Source organism: Electrona antarctica (assembly GCF_951216825.1).
Source record: "Electrona antarctica genome assembly, chromosome: 14".
Classification (NCBI taxonomy): domain Eukaryota; kingdom Metazoa; phylum Chordata; class Actinopteri; order Myctophiformes; family Myctophidae; genus Electrona; species Electrona antarctica.
Window position 1 is genome coordinate 43,303,280 of NC_136795.1, and position 18,060 is coordinate 43,321,339.

The following is an 18,060-nucleotide window of genomic DNA, read 5'->3' on the forward strand; positions in this document are numbered from 1 at the left end:
ATTTAGACCAGAGGTTCTCAACTTTTTCATGTCAAGGACCCCCAAAATGATACCCATTAGCCTGTGGACCCCCATTTGAAAATATATGCCATGGACCCCCATAAGAGAAGATTGAGACGGCTCTAGCAGTGATTTTCAACCATTTTCATTTCAAGGACCCCCAGGTTTGACCTGAATCAGGCTACGGTCTCTCAATTGAATGGCATTTCTATCTCTTGGTACCCCAATGTATATTGTGAAATCAAAGTTGGTTCGACCCATAAGGCTCCATTTGGTTCCTAATTATCATTTAGCTGGGGACCCCCTGGAACTCCCTCGAGGACCCCTGGGGGTCCCCGGACCCCACTTTTCAGGATTCCAATTAAAAAATTGAAAACCATTGTGTCTAACCCCTTGGAACAAGGGGATGAGCGAGTGACGTCAGGACTTCGGCGCTCTATTAATTTTGTTCAAAATTTGACGGGAAAAACAGAATGGAACCGGTTCAACCTCGGTGGAAAATGGAGAGTATGGCCCTCATTTATCAATTGAGTGTAAAATCTGCCCCAAATTCGAGTGTAGGTTTCGTAGTACACCCACGTCGCCACGGCATTTATAAAGTGATCGCAAACAGCTGATCCTTCCTTAATTTCGTTCCGACGTTAATACATGTGGCGGCTGAAATCTATCTGGCACACCCTATGAAATCAAGCCTCGCCCTCGTGTTTGCGACATGAACAACTGCAATACGACCTGGAAATCATGGTTACAGGAAAAACTTGCTGCCCGCCTCACCCCCCTCTCTCATACACACACACACACGCACGCACGCACACACACGCAACTTGCAAATAAGGAACGAACACCTGCATGAATTAAATAAAGCTGTAGGCCTAGGTCTGTTCTCCTCTCGCCTCGCTTGCCTTTCTGGTTAGTAAACCACAGCATGCAAGCCTGTTTTGCAACATCTCCTGTCCTGTCTGTCTCTATCACTGTGGTCCGTTCATGACACCGTAGATTGCCTCGCGAGTCAACTGTCAATGATATGAATGTGCTGCCTAAACCAGCCTCATGTACATGGCACTGGCACTGGTGGGCTGGCTGGGTTAGGGCGGTCCCCTTGACTCCCCTGCACTTGCGCTGCGTCGGGTTTATCCTTAAAACGACGAGATGTAACTCGAGAAAGGGGGATTCCAGCACAGGCAGCGCAAATCCTCTCATACGGTATGTGCTCATTCAAAACAGAAAACACTGTTTAAATGGCTTAAGCATCTAAACTTGCAACATTGTTTTAATTGCGCAATTTTAACTGCTCGTAAAGTTGGTAATATCCTACCAATTTCATATGACACAGACACATCGTTGATGTAGGCCTATTCCTTTTTTTTCTTTTCTTTTTCTTTTTCTTTTTTTACATGTAGCCCATATAGGCCTACATACAGTTTTATATTAACATTTTAGGAGTGAATACATATGTTTCGATGCCTGTGACAGCCGCTCAGCTGGTCAAACAATGCTGCTCCGCTGTTCTACGACAGAAAAACAGGTGAGGACAAAGCGTACGACAGCTCCCGACCAGACGTGATTTTTGTCCTGGCACACGTTGAATTTCAAGCTTTGGCGGAAATGGTAAATGCCGACAATTGCGGTAATTTCGGCGTGCACCCGTATTTTGGCGTACGCCGAGTTGATAAATGAGGGCCTATATGTTTACTCTGTCTGTTTCTCTAAACAGAAGGTCCATAGACTCGGCTGCCACATGACGTCACGTGGGTGGGTGGTGATATATATATATATTTTTTTCATCATTAAAAGTCCATAGACTTAATTTGTTCCACACAAAATTAAAAACAATATATAAATAAATAAACAGACGGGCTTAACCAACAGGCCTTTGCACAACGCTCTTCCAATAAAGTATAGGCCATTCTTTATGACATTTTGAAATTTGAAATTTGCAGATACATGATTTCTGAAGGACAGCAATGTAAAAACACACCCATACAAGCGCTCTCTCTCTCTCTCTCTCTCTCTCTCTCTCTCTCTCTCTCTCTCTCACAATTAAATTAAATTCAAAGGAGCATATTGGCATGAGAAAACGTACGTTTGCATTGCCAAAGCAAAAGTCAATCAGACAATCAAGATACAACAATTTACAAATAAATATTGAATATAAATAGGAATATAAAAAAGGTATAAACAGAGCTGTGTTACATTAACACTTTGGGTAATACTATCTTGTGAAACTCTCTCTCTCTCTCTCTCTCTCTCTCTCTCTCTCTCTCTCTCTCTCTCTCTCTCTCTCTCTCTCTCTCTCTCTCTCTCTCTTCTCACACTGGCTCCAGACTCCCCTGCTGAGACCAAACAAGGCCTTGTTCCTCCTCCTTCTCATCGCTGTAGTGTATAACACACGCGCACGAACGCACGCACGCACGCACGCACGCACGCACGCACGCACACACGCACACACACACACACACACACACATGTGACGCACACACGTGACACACACACACGCGCGCACACACACACACACACACACACACACACACAGGCAGGCTCCATGCTGTGCTGTAACACCGGGCCCACTCCGTACGGTTGGCACCACGCTGGGCTCTGTAGCCAGCCTGCCAGGTCGGTCCCTTTAACCCATTGGAACCGGGGAAGCATCTATGGCGTTTTACATTGGATACGTTTTTCAGAACGACAAAAAAAACTCTTAGGATTTAGAACAGTGGTTCTCGAAAGTATGTACAAGCTCACAGTACGTCACTTCGAGCTTGTACATATGCTATCTCCGAACATTTCTGAGAAAAAAAAAGTGTTTGGAAAACATTCCCTGCATGGCACATGCAAAACATTTTCAAATGGGGAGGTCCGTGGCCAAATACACATCAATTTGGGGGTCCTTGGCGCAAAAAAAACGTTTGATAAACACTTGTTTAGAAGGCATTGTTTTGTCGATTGGACCTCAGGTCCTAATGGCTTAAGAACCGCAGCACCCAGCATCCTTCACTCCGCACGCACGCCGCCGCCGCTGCGTGATGTCACAGCCAGGCTCCTCGACCGCCGCTGCTCCATCGTCCCCTCCGCTCTGCTCTTCCTGCATGTCCGCCTGCTTTTTTTTCATATACAGGCTTGTTTTTTTTCTTCTTCTACTACTCCCCTACTCGGATCTATGTTTTCTTTCTTTCTCTTCGTCCCCTGCGGTCTTTTACAAACCTGAGACTGGAGCTAACCAGCGTGCTAACGGTTGGTACGCTAGCCCCCCGCGCCGCGGCATGCACACACACACACACACAGCGTCCATCCAGGTCTCCTGCTGTGTGGGACCTCCTCTCGCTCTGTCAGACTGCATGGGAGGCGTGCAGGGCAGGCGTTATATGGGATGAGAGGCGTGCAGGGCAGGCGTTATATGGGCTGCATGACGGGAGAGGGATGCTGCTCCGTCCTGTCTGCAGTCAGTGTGACCACACACTTTTTCTTCTCTGGCCGTATAGTGGATCTTCTTTTTTGGTTTTTTTTGTTGCTTCGCATTGTGTGTGTGTGTGTGTGTGAGAGGAACCATAATGTTTAGGACGTCCATAATGTCTTCAGTTAACCCATTCTGGGCGGGAACCCCTTTTGGTGTTTTAATGCATTGTGTTATACTTTAGCTATTTGCTTGTAGGTCTGCTAGTTTTGAAAAATCATGAAAATGTAGTGCAAATCTTTGAATATATATTCTTTCAGAGCCGAACGTTTTTTAACTCAAATCATTGCTTCTGGGGGGGGGGGCTCTGGAACAACGTATTTTCAGATGGGGGTCGGCGGGCCAATTACATATATTTTTGGGAATCCTTGACATGAAATAGTTTGAGAACCACAGGATTTAGAAGATATTTTGTAGAATCGTTCCCAGTTCTAAATGTCTTAAAAGAACCATGGGGCGTCTCACGTCAACAGTAAGCTAAGAGCCCCCCCCCCCCCCCCTCCCCCTTCCATCCCCTCGCTGCACGTCCATCTGTCCTGCAATGATCCATGATTATGTGATTTAGTGAGATTATTGCCTTTTCCCGATTCATAGAACAAATGGAAAGGTATAGGAGCGCACACCAGTAGCGGCGAGGTGCCGACCACAGGAGATAATACTTTGACTAAAGAAAAGAGGACGCACAGCTCGTATAGTCACGATGCTATAGAAACTTTAATAAACCAACGATTCATCAAATATTCTAGCACCTTTTTTTATATAGATATACCGTAATGGACTACTAAATCGATACGTCTGATCAACCGCTTGAGACGCATTTCACACGTTGTCATAAAACTGTTACGCGTAAAGACGGTGAAAATAAATATTATAGCCAAACTTGTATTGTTGAAAATGTATAGTTTCATTAATCGATTGAATCCAGTTTTTTTCGATTATTTCTGCTGACCCCTTGCTGAGGATCCTCTCCAGCTGTCGGACCGAGTCTGGCCTCGGGGATGTGAGAGCGATCTGGACCGTCCTGCTAGCGATCTGGACCGTCCTGCGAGCGATCTGGACCGCCCCGTGCTAACACTCAACACACTAATCCACAGTGTTTTAGTTTATCTCTGAGATTGGTTCTGTTCGTTCACTCTCAGAGTTATGGACCTGAAATGGTTCATTTTGACCCCGTGGTGACCGCCCCGGGATCAGACAATGACCATGGACACTTCTCTCTGGGGGACCGTGCGTTTTTCTTTCGCCCTACCTCGTGTCTGTGAGTGGATCGTGAATTGAAGTGAAATCCTCGCTGTTAATTCAGAGAGTGCACGCATAAGCATAAGGGTTACCCCTTTGCAGGCACTTTTTTTTGTTGTTAAATATGGCCTGGAATGTACTTTAGACTGTCCGAACAGCGTCCAGCGATTTATTAAACTCTGAGCGTGTGCAAATGGGACCTCTTGGAAATGGAAGCGTTACTATATTTTCACACTCTTAGAGTCACAGACCCGTACGGGGGTCCATCTTCTCTGCCACACCGTGCAGGTAGGGTGCCGTCACAGGCCACAATGTGTTGGGGCCAGTGGGGATTAGCTTCAAAGCCTATACGGAGGGGCTCCCCCACTGGCCTGTCAGGGCTCCGGCAAGGCTGGGGGGGGACGGGGGGGACGGGACGGAGATGGGGGTCACTTGTACCCCCGCCATGGGGGAGTGCATGGGAACTAACTGTTGTCGAACAGAGCCTGGGAAAGACTTGAGGGGTTGTGGGTAGGGGGATAGGTGGGGGGGGGGCTGCCAAGGCTCACCTCACAGCAGGTGACCCTGACTCACTGTGTGTGTGTGTGTGTGTGTGTGTGTGTGTGTGTGTGTGTGTGTGTGTGTGTGTGTGTGTGTGTGTGTGTGTGTGTGTGTGTGTGTGTGTGTGTGTGTGTGTGTGTGTGTGTGTGTGTGTGTGTACACAGCTGACAGCATAATTACAATCCAAATAAATGTGGGGCTTTGCATTTCCTTTAGTTGTGTTTGTTTGTCTCTCTCTCTCTCTCTCTCTCTCTCTCTCTCTCTCTCTGTACAGTAGTAATGCAGGAGGTTTTTGTGGTTAGCTTTAGCATCATTGCCGCTGACACAGTGCCCCCTCTCTCTCTCTCTGCAGTAGCACCACCTCACTCGCCCATTACTCGTTAACATCACATAACCCCTGATGATGATTGGCTGTAAAACACGCCGGATTATATGATCCCGTGAAACTGTAAAAGCGGCAGAAGACAACGTTATCGATTCATAAACTATTGAATTCTGAATGTGCTTGGACTTTATCCCCCACCCCTACACACACACACACACACACACACACACACACACACACTCACACTCACGGAATATTCCACGTCAGTCAGTCTGCCTTAGCGAATAGGATTACAGGTAAAAATAAAACCAAAAAGAACAGAGGCACAATTGAGTGCTTTCTTTTTTTTCTCTTTAGTTGTCTTTTCGCCGCTCTGCTCAAATATTATCGTCCCTTTCTTTCTCCTCAAAAGTTCCTCCAAAGAAAACAAACAAAGAAAACAAACAAAGAAACAAACAGCAGACGTACAAGCTCACAACGCGCCGTGGACGCGACACGTTGTGAGCTTGTACGTCCGCATCTTTTTTTCTTTTTTGATGGAGCATGGGATCAAGCTCTTTAAAGCCTCTTGCCCCATACTGTCAGATGCATAGCATGGGGTACGGGTGGGTTACCAGCAGGACAGATGGCTCAGCCATCGCCCCATACCAGGCTGCATACATACATGCACGCACGCAGAGAACCAAAGCTCTGGCTTTGCTCTTCTTATAATGCCGAAACGCTCAGCCCAGTGGCGTACGGGCCGGGCCATTCAACGAGGATGAGGAGGAGGAGGAGGAGGAGGGGAGCGTTTGGGACGCTCTCCCCGGGTAGGGGAGAGGTGGGGAGAGGAGAGGAGGGGTAGGGGGATGATGGAAAGGAGGCTGATGGAAAGGAGGCTGGCGGAACGCAGCGTGAGGTATACGGATGATACGTAAAACACGTCGCATTATGTCGCCGCCTCGTCACGACGTGAGGGGAAAAACCACAAAGTTTATCCGTTCGCTTAATTGTGCTTTTTTCCGCCACACCACCACCCTCGGTGCCATAATTGGTGGGACACCTCAACCGGCGAGGGGCGGATATAGAAGAGGGGGGGGGGGCTATACGACGGGATGGAACGCAGCACGGCAGTTATTCTATAGCTTTTCTTTACATTCCACGGACCGCCTGGTTTGAAACGCGGTAGGCAACGGACTCCCGCGTTTTTTGTCTTTATCTCAGGGACCCCCAAATCTACACTGTAAAATCCACAGGGTGAACTTAACTCTTAACAGCGCGCGGATGGTGGATGGATGGATGGATGGATGGATGGAACCAGACAAATGGAGGGTCCATTTGGTTCCATCCGCTCGCTCGCGCTCTCAGAGTTACCGACCCGCAAAAGGGTCCCATTTGGCCGGCATGGCAACATCAAATTGAGAAACTGATTCGCGACGTTATGATGACGGACAGATGGACGGACAACTTGACTTGACGGCACGTGCGTGTGTGTGTGTGCGTGTGTGTGTGTGTGTGTGTATGTGTGTGTGTGTGTGTGTGTGTGTGTCTCTCGTCCATCGCAGCTGGCGGAGCACCGAGCGCAGCAGCAGCAGGAGCTCTCGCGGCTGGCGACGCAGCACGCCGCGGAGCGGGACGGCCTGGCGGCGGAGCGGCAGCGCGAGGTGGGCTCTCTGGAGCGCCAGGCCCGACACGTCCTGCAGCAGCACCAGCAGCACACGCAGGAGTGGAGGAAGAGAGATGCCCAGGTAGGGGGTCCGGGGGTCACACACACACACACACGCATGGATTAAAGTTCTCAGCCGTCACGACTGATTTCAGTCATTTGGAATCCATAGAAGCCTTCTGTGAAAGCATGCTGCGCACCGAAAACAGCAGATCTACAAGCTCGCGACACGTTGCAGCGCGACTTGTCGCAAGCTTTTCTTTTTTGCAGATTGACTTTGTTTTTTTTCTGGGGTTTTCAAACGCTCAGTGGGTTGTTTCATTTTATTATTAATATTTTTAATGATGCTTTTTTTAATGCTGGTAAGTAGATGTTGATGTTTGGATGTTAGTGTCTGTACTAGAGTCCTTTTTATAGTATGTATTTATTTTTTGTCTTTTTTTTGTGGAAAACAATTATTATCGTATTTGCGCGGGGAAAAATAACATAATATTTTTTCCTGGCGCCTCGAGGATTGCGAAAGAAAAAAAAAGTGGAGATTAGACGGAGATGTCATAAATGCGATAAACTAATGTAATGTCGTAGGATTTTTTAGGGGTTTAGGGATTTCGCGCTGAAGGTAAAAAAATAAAAATAAAATGCGGAAAACACAGGTAGCCAGATTAAGGAGTACATTTCTCTCTTTTATTATTTCAGTTTTTCTTTTCTTTTTTGCCCCGGTGTACCCCTGTCCCGTTGTAGAGATCCCCGTAACTCCCCGCTGCATGTGTAGAGCGCCTCTGCTTGGCATTCGGCTCTCACTGCAGGCAGCCCATCTCTCCCTCTCTGCAGTATTAGGCACTTTAAATGTTATTAATACGGCATGAACAGCCCCCCGTAATGAGTGTCTTGACACTGATGGAAGTCCCTGACACCTCCCAGGACAGACGCTGTCCTCAGCCAGCACTGTGAGCTCTGTGGGAAGCCGGGGGTGGGGGGGTCCGTACGAACGAGACCGATGCTCCTTGTTTTTTGTTTCTCCCCCAGGACAACAGAACCGAGTGATTTTGTGATGGGCACAGAATGGTGCCGGGGACGGGGAGCCGCCATGAGAGAAAACGAATAGATTGTCATGTTCTTGTTTCATTAATTAATATAATTATAAAAAACAAAAATCCCCAAAGATAACCATAGGCTATACTTCAGACGTTATAGTTAGAGAAAATTAGCTAAATGTGTGGCAAATCTGCAAAAAAAATGCTTACCACTAGCTTTCTTCACAAATGTGTTCATAAAGGTGTCTACAATCACATATAAATTTGTTCCAACCCAACTCCCTTGGGACACTTTGTGACAGCTGCTGAAAGTTGGGGTACCGTAAACATCCAATATAAGGCAACATTCCCAAAATTTCATTATGCTTTAAGTAGCATGTGACATGTCAAACTAGGGGGTTTTCATGATGCTGAATCCATTCCAAGCATTAGTTTTGCACAAAAACACTTTTAGCTAATGTTCCCTTATTATTAGCGTCCTCAGGGGTTGACACTAAGGTCTCAGAGGCACTTGTACAGGTCATGTACTACTTGCACATTCATTTACCATTCAATTTAACACTTTTTTTTTACCTCAAGTTGTATGCCACATACGTACCTACATGGCTATGAATATGACTATGGGTTCACACTTATGTATAGCAACAGTGAAAACCAGTGTTGTTTTTGGCAGCAAATTTGGATTTTAGTTTTAGTCATAGTCTTTTGAATAGTTTTCATTTAGTTTTAGTCACATTTTAGTCACCCGGAATGTTTTAGTGTTAGTCTAGTTTTAGTCGACTAAATGTGATGCGATTTTGGTCGACTAAATCTACAGTTGATTTAGTCGACTAAAATGTATTTTGGTGGGCCTTTTGGTGCGTATTTTGGTGGGCCTTGATGACTGTTTTTTTCACTTGCTGTAAATAGTCGATCTACAAGTCCACAACGTGTCGCGCTGCAACGCGTTGTGGGCTTGTAGATCGGCTATTTTCAGCATTCAATGATTGTAAAATTACTTATACTGGATCTCTTGTCCACTAGTCCCTTCCTAACATTTTAGTGTTGACAAAATTGTCAGTATATTTAGTCTTAGTTTTAGTCATCATAGCTTAGTTTTCATTTAGTTTTGTCAGTGGAAAAAGGTAGTCGACGAACATTTTTCGTCTTAGTTTTAGTCGACGAAAACAACACATTATAGGTAAACATAATATTTTATATTTTAACTTATTTTCATTCCACAGACCAGAAGACAGAGTGCTCTGGCCACGTTCAGGTGTTTAGATGGATATCTCATGTTTTATAGACGGTTCTGTCCCCTCTCAAACGAGCACTTGCCCGGTCGGCCCAGGTCGGGCAACCTGAAAGCAAATTTCACCTGCCTGAAAGTTATATGTGTCCGAATTTGACTGAGGGACTGCCATTGGATTTTTTTGAATTTTCGTTTTTCCATGTCATATGAAAGCAGGGAATCATAGATTCAAATTGACATATTGGATGTTCAGTTTGACCCACCGGTTTTGGAGATATGGCTTATAGAGTAATGTCTTGCAGAAAACAGCGAGTTGAGAAAACAGGCTTGAAAGGTTCACTTCTGTGGTCTCTAACATTACACCTAACTACATGTTTGGGCATTTATTTCATATTTACATGTCGATTTGAGCTCTGACACTTATTTCAGACGTGCTCTAGTACGTGAAGAGTCTGCCCGTGCTATTAACTCATTAAAAAACTAATTTCTCCTCTGGTGAAAAGCTGCAATTTGCGCGATGGCAGGTTCTCAGTCAAATCTGGTCACATATGTACCTGCCAGGGGCAGATGGGCAACCCTTAGTGTCAACGCCTGAAAAAGGCTAGCTGCGGGGTAAACTTTCAGTGATAATGGCTGATCTCCCAGCTTACATTTGCAGAAAAAATAACGCGAATGGCACATTATACACAAGCAAACAACATATCACATCATCAATGGTAAATGGTGCATTTATATAGCGCCTTTATCCAAGGCACTTTACATAGATTGTGCATTACATTCACCCATTCACACACCCATTCACACACCCATTCACACACACATTCACACACCGATGGCGGCGGAAACCATGCAAGGCACCAACTAGCACATCGGGAGCAATTAGGGGTTCAGTGTCTCCTTGCTCAAGGACACTTTGACACTAACTCTGGGGGGGGAGCCGAGGTTCGAACTGGCAACCTTGCGGTTACCATCCGGCCACTCTACCCCTGAGCCACCGCCGCCCCTCATGAGGCATTGTGAGCTTGTAGATCAGCCATTTCACTATGGCGTGTAAAGTAGGCCTACAGTACATACGGCTTAACAGTTAACACAGAAATGAGGAACACGACGGTTTAAATTAGTACCCTAGCCCGAGACTCTCGTGTTTGAGGGCTTGTATTCTTTAATCCATCTTTTAATCCGATCGTATCGCTATAGCTAATGTTGCTACCCGTATCAACACAATGTGGGACACTGGCCGCGGCCATTTTGAAGATGCGCACGCATCCACTTCCATTATAAGGCCTGTATTCAAAGCTCTGTATCTCAGAAAGGACATTGAGGGGGCCGTCTCTGGTGAATACAAGGGTTTTCAACGGGCTGTATAAGCAGGCGGGCTGACACTCGCGGTCGGGTTTTTTCCAACACCGACCGAGACAACAACATCCGGGCATGACACCCACACACAGCAGTTTGTCATTGTAACATCCGGTTACGGATATTTGGCTCTTCAAAGTAAGTGTTATGCGCGATAAAACCTTGGCAATACGATACCGAGGGATTAAGTGTTTAAGAAATCCCCCCTTCCCCCTTTCTTTTATACTGGCTCTATGATGATGATGTGTTTGTATTTACTTTATTCTGGATTCACCACACGCTCCAAACATTTCGTCATGATGCCAAAAAAATGATAGAAAAGTTTTCAGTTTATATTCTATGCTTCCATCACACTATACCAGATATGTGGAGAGAGAGAGAGATGCTGTCTCATGTAACGCTTTATATAAAACACATCCAGTGTGGTTCCGTGTCAACGTGACGTGCAGCCAGACAAACGGCAGATCTCCGGAGCGGTAGCTCTCAGAAAAAAACAACCACACACACAACCACACACACACACACACACGCACACAAACACAACATCGATGTGACATTCTGCGCTTCCTGTTTGCTCGCATTGCTTGCATTCTGAGCACAGATCACACCCGGCCGCCTTATGTTATCATGTTGATGACTTCACACGTTCCACCCCGGGCCCGACGGAAAGACGGTATACACGCGCTGACGGACGGGATCTAGAAAGCTCTCGGAAGAGAGTCTGGGTTTTTGACGCGTTGATGCGAGTGTGTGTGTGTGCGTGCGTGCGTGCGTGCGTGCGTGCGTGCGTGCGTGCGGGAAGATGACACACCAAACCCGCAGCAGCCATTATGTATTAAAGATGACTCGTGGTATTTTCCTGTTCCACATTGAAGTAAAGCCACTTTATTATTAAACATACTTTCTTTGCGTCACCAAAAGCTGTTTACCCTCCTTGAGCACGAACGCTGTGTCTGTCACATGGCTGGCAACAACTTCTGGGAGCGGCTGGATGGGTAGAGAGAGGAACGCCTGGGAAACACAAGGTCCCAGGTTCCATACCCGCCCTCTACTCGGCTATGTGTCTTCATGAGCAAGACCACTTAACCCATTTTAGGCGGGAACCCCTTTTGGTGTTTCTAAATGTTTTTTTTTGTGGCTTTCGCCTTTATTTAAAAAATGTTTATGGAGGGACAGACAGTAGGCTGACAGGGAATGGGGAGAGAGATGGGGGGAAGACATGCAGTAAAGGCAGTCGGGATCGGGAGTCGAACCCGCGGCACACTGCCAGACTGGATTACCAGCCAAGGTGCCTGGACCACTGAGCCATGGCCCATGCCCCCTTTTGGTGTTTTAAGCAATAATGTTATACTTTAGCTATTGAAAAATAGCAGAATAGCAGACCGAGTGCCGCGCTACAAGCTTGTAGTTCTGCTATTTTTGAAAAATCGCGAAAATGTAGTGCAGATCTTTGAATCTATATTCCTTCAGAGCAGAACGTTTTTAACTCAAATCTTTGCTTCTGGCGTGGGGGGGTCCCTGGAACTACATATTTTCAGTGGGCAGCCAATTACATATATATTGTTGGGGGTCCTTGACATGACAATGTATGAGAACGACTGACACATAGAAACATGGATTTTTCAAGAAAACTGTCAGGATTTAGAAGACATTTGCAGGATCGTCCTCAGGTCGAAATGGGTCGAAACCCCTCACAGCTTCCACCCGGCCACCATCAGACTGAGCCCGTCCTGTGAATCCGGCCCACGGCAGGACCATACAAGCGTTGATAGTCTTCTAGAGCACGTGCATGGTTCTCAAACCTTTTTGACTCAGGGCAGCCCTGTAAATAACGTTTTCATCCGTGACATATCCCTGAATGAGATTGTTATTTTTTATTTTTTATTTGATTTTGTATTTTTAATCGTATATGTCATATTACAGTATGTAGATATTGCCCCCCCCCCCCCCCCCCCCCCCATATAGTACGTATATCACGACGAAAACATTTCCATTAGAACAGATTGAAATAAATTATTTAGATTTACATTTGACCACTTGAACCTCGAGCGTCCCTATTCCGGAGGGAAGATTCGCGCAGTTGTGAGCTCGTATAGCTATTTTGGCAAAGATATTCCGGTGTCGAAAAAAGAACTCGCCAAGTACAGTACAGTGCAAACTCAGGCCACTTTATCCCATTTTGGGCGGGAACCCCTTCTGGTGTTTTACGCGGTATGTTACACTTGAAAAATGGCAGATCTACAAGCTCGTAGCGTGCCACCGAGTGGCGCGCTACGAGCTTGTAGATCTGCTATTTTTTTTAATCGTGAAAATATTTATTTCAGAAAACTGGAGGATTTAGGAGATTTTTTTAAAATGTTTGAGTTCAGGCCTAAATGGGTTCAAACCAAGCATAGAGGTTCTAGAGGCCTTTTCAAACAGATCTAATTCCTTCTCAATGAGAGGCATGTGTTCCTTTCTGACGCACAGAGACGTTGAGGGGCGGCTACGCAAGTACAGTATAGTTTCACGGGTGCGTCACAAGCGTGTCCAGCGCCCCCTCATCATGAGCGCATGCGTATCGTATGCGTCGCATGATCCAGGCGAGAACGCCGGTGTCACTCGCTGCCTGTCTGATAAGCCCTTTACAGTAAGTGTTAACTATATTCCGTGGCACACGTGGACTTGTGTCGCGGAGGCCAACTTTGAGAGACGCTGTTTCTAGAGACATCAAAGCGGCCACACACACACTGAACAGCTCAAGTGCCAAACTCTGTTATGGACGCAGAGACTACAAAACCAACGGCATATGCAACCCGCCTTCTTCGGGGGGTTATTGAAGAAGGCAGTCGCATCTGCCGAAACGAAACAAATCTACCCACCTCGCTTTGTCGCAGACGTGCAATTTTCACTATTTCTGAACGCGTTGAGCCTGTGATGACACGCCAGGTTGAAAGTGGTCTGGAAAACAGCAAAAGGGATAGCAGCTGGGTTATTGTGTCGACACATTGGAGAAGACACAGAGCACATCCTTTAATCCATTTTGACCTGAGGACGATTCTACAAAATGACTTCTAAATCCTGACAGTTTTCTGAAAAACCCATATGTTTCTATGTCAGTTGTGCTCAAACATTTTCATGTCGAGGACCCCCAAAAATATATGAAATTGGCCACCGACCCCCCATCTGAAAATATGTTGTTCCAGGAACCCAAGCAAAGATTTGAGTTAAAAACGCTCGCTCTGAAAGAATATATATTCAAAGATATTTTCACGATTCTTCAAAAATAGCAGACCTATGAGCTTGTAGATCTGCTATTTTTCAATAGCTAAAGCATAACATAATGCTTTAAAACACCAAAAGGGGGTTCCCGCCCAAAATGGCTTAAACCACTTCATTCAACTTGGACTTTTTTCTCTCTCATTGTTTCTCCCGGGAGAGAGAGAGCAGGAGAGAGTGGGTGCTTTTCAAGCCATCCTATACAGAGCCATGTGTGTGTATGTTACAGCGGATCTCAAACTTTGTTTTTTTTTGCCGAGGACCCCCACATTTTTATGTATTTGGCCGCAACCCCCCCCCCCCCCCCCCCATAACACACACACACCCCCTGCAGTATCATGTGTGTAATAACACACTCCACTGGTAACAGCACCATGTGTTCACAGACAATATGTGTGACATGCGCGAGAACATGCAGTACACACACAAGTGGCTGATGTGGAGATTGAACCCAGGCCTTCATTTCTTTCTTTCTTTCTTTCTTTCTTTCTTTCTTTTTCTTTTCTTTTCTTTTCTTTTCTTTTCTTTTCTTTTCTTTTCTTTTCTTTTCTTTAGATTTGATTTGATTTGATTTGATTTGATTTGATTTGATTTGATTTGATTTGATTTGGATTGATTTGGATTGATTGATTGATTGATTGATTGATTGATTGATTGATTGATTGATTGATTGATTTCTTTCTTTCTTTCTTTCTTTCCATTTTGTTGACTAAAACTATGACGAAAAAGGTTCGTCGACTACCTTTTTTCACTGATGAAAACTAAATGGAAGCTAAATGAAAACTAATACTACGACTAAATATTTTTGGCAATTTCGTCAACAAATAAAAACTAGACTAAAATGTTAGGAAGGGACTAGTGGACAAGAGATTCAGTCCTAAAAGAAAAGTCATTTTACGCTTGGTTGCATGCTGAAAACAGCCGATCTACAAGCTCACAACGCGTCGCACTGCCACGTGTTGCGAGCTAGTAGATCGGCTATGTTCAACAAGTGTAAAATCAGCCATTTTGACGCCATCAAGGCTTGCCAAAATACATTGTAGTCGACTAAAATATTATGTTATTTAGTCAACTAAAACTAGACTAACACTTATTCCAGGTGACTAAAATGTGACTAAAATTAAATGAAAACTATTCAAAAGACTTAAATCTAAATTTGCTGTCAAAATCAACGTTCTTTCTTTCTTTCTTTCTTTCTTTCTTTCTTTCCTCACTTGTTTTCAGTTGTGTAAAGTAACTAAGTCTGTTTACTTATACTGTACTACGTGTACTTTATTTGAGTGTGTCCAATGATGTATAGCCTACTCCACTGCATCTCAGAGGTAAATATTGTACTTTTTAGTCCACTACAAGTAATATAAAACTTCAGTTGCGACTTACTTTGTTACAAAACATATTCAGCCACTTCAGCCCTATATACGTTTCGGCCATTTGAAAATAGCAGAGCAAAACAAGCTCACACACAATGTGTTACACATTGTGAGCTTGCATGTAGATTTGCTATTTTCAAAAGTTTTTTTTTCACTTTAAATTCTGCACAATGAGTATATTTTGATGCCATTACTTTTTTTCTTTTTCTTTTTTGGCTTTCGTCTTTATTTATTTTTTTGTATGGAGGGACAGACAGTAGGCTGACAGGAAATAGGGAGAGAGATGGGGGGGGGAGACATGCAGTAAAGGCCGTCGGGATCGGGAGTCGAACCCGCGGCACACTGCCAGACTGGATTACCAGCCAAGGTGCCTGGACCACTGAGCCATGGCCCAGGCCGATGCCATTACTTTTGAGTATTTCTACATTTCAGTAGCCTATGAATACTTTTATTAAGTATAAAAATGTGAGCACCCCCCCCCCCCCCCCCCCCCCCCACCACCACCACCTCGTGTTCTCTCCCTGGAATGCGTAGAGGGACAGTCAGTGGCTCGGAGTGCCGTGTCAAGGTTTTCTGCAGATGTCCGTTCTTGCACTCTGGGAGGATGAGTAATGGCCACGCCATCCCCTTGATGTGGTCGGAGAGGACACTAATAAAGAGCATTCCTGGCTCTTGCTCTGGTGTTTTGGGAAGGGGAACCAATGAGTCGTGGCGTGCCGATTTGGAAGGGAAGCGGGCTCAGAAGCTCACGCCACATGCAGGACCCCATCCGTGCGTCTCACCCCGACCAGGGTTTGTTATTGTCCGGCTGCAGCCTCCTGGCCGCGCAGACCGCCACGCTTAACCCATTTTGACCTGAGATCAGATTCTAAAAATGTCTTCTACATCCTGACAGTTTTCTGAAAAGGCTATGTTTCTATGTCAGTGGTTCTTCGATTTTTCAAAAATGGCAGACCTACAAGCTCGTAGCGCGCTTGTAGATCTGCTATTTTTCAATAGCTATAGCATAACATAATGCTAACACCAAAAGGGGTTCCCGCCCCAAAATGGGTTAAACGAGGGTCCTGAGGATCCATCTGTTGAGAGGACGCAACAACAGGGCCTCTTTTGTCTTCCAGGCCAACCTTTTTCATCGTGGCTCACACCATGTGTGAATGCAGCGGTCAGCGCTGAGCAGTGAGCGCCCACTTAACGCAGCTCCGCTGTGTTGAGCGGTCAGATGGGTGGGCCAACGTGCACTCCCCCAGAGCATGTCTGTGTTCTGGCTCTCGGATCAATGAAACTAATGTTAACTGGCAGAGTTTACCCATTCTGGACGGGAACCCCTTTTGGTGTTAGCATTATGTTATGCTTTAGCTATTGAAAAATAGCAGATCTACAAGCTCATAGTGCGGCACCGAGTGCCGCGCTACGAGCTTGTAGGTCTGCTATTTTTGAAAAGTTGTGAAAATGTGGTGCAAATCTTTGAATATATATTCTTTCAGAGCGAACATTTTTAACTAAAATATTTGCTTCTGGGGGGTCCCTGGAACAACATATTTTGAGATGGGGGTCCGTGGCCCAATAGAGATACTTCTGGGGGTCCTTGACATGAAAAAGGTTGAGCACAACTGACATAGAAACATAGGTTTTATTTATAAAATATTAGGATTTAGAAGCCTTTTTTTTAATCGACATCAGTCCAAAATGGGTTAAACCATCGTCCGTCTATATACCAGCTGCCAGCGATTTCAAGCGTTTGTACTAACCTTTTGAAGACCTATAGAATATGGATCTCGCAAAAAAAAAAAACGTGCCATGGCGATGCTCCGTTCCATAGTTATGGCCAGTTAAATGTGTCTTGTTAACGCCAAAAAGCAACAGAAAGCAGATAAAATGTTTTTTCTTTTTAAATCAAGCCTAGTATTATTCTAAACCGTATGGAAAAAGGTGTGATCACGCACAGGATTTCGGAGTGTAATCTTCTTTGTCACTCCTCGGATCATTCACTGTTTGCGGAAGAGAACCACGCCCCCAGCGCCCATATAGCTAGTTTTTAAATGGACACTTTTGCAAAAAAATATATGTTAATGACGTTTAGAAGATTTAGAACACTTTCCTGGGGGTCTTTATGTGTGTAATGTGGGGGTTTACATATTTTAGATTGTAGCAGTGTCCATGATGTCACGGACACTGGTCTCACTAACTTCCTGGACTACATGTTGTCTCAGTAAGACAGCCCTCCACCTATCCACGAGGAGGAGCAGTGCAGTGCATTATGGGAATTGTGGTCCAGGAAGGAAGTGACAACATGGACACTGCTAAAATCAAAAATATGTAGAAACCACATATTACACAGATAAATTCTAAATCTTTTAAACGTCATTAAAACAGTTTAAGTGCCAGGGACGTTAAGACGAGCTCGTCCCTACTTTGTCCGCGGTGCCAGAGACGTAAAGACAGATATTGTTTAATGCGCATTAATACCCACTTGATTAGCACCACGCTAGCATGTTGCAACATTTTTAGCTATCTCCGACCGATTTTCAAGTAAAAACGGCCAAAAATCACACAAGCCGCGTGCGCGAGCATTATGGCTCATAATATGCAAAAAATGCGATATTCGGCGCTT

The 18,060-nt window shown here is 45.2% G+C and overlaps 1 protein-coding gene across 1 annotated transcript in view; it reads left to right on the forward strand.

Moving 5' to 3' along the window:
• Positions 1 to 18,060, forward strand: part of cep112 (centrosomal protein 112) — a gene marked incomplete at its 3' end in the record, with an annotated part of 173,272 nt that overhangs the window by 128,015 nt on the left and 27,197 nt on the right. The window contains exon 18 of the mRNA XM_079520878.1: positions 7,100 to 7,282. Within this exon, the coding sequence (XP_079377004.1) occupies positions 7,100 to 7,282 (183 nt within the window). The remainder of the gene's footprint in view (positions 1 to 7,099; positions 7,283 to 18,060) is intronic.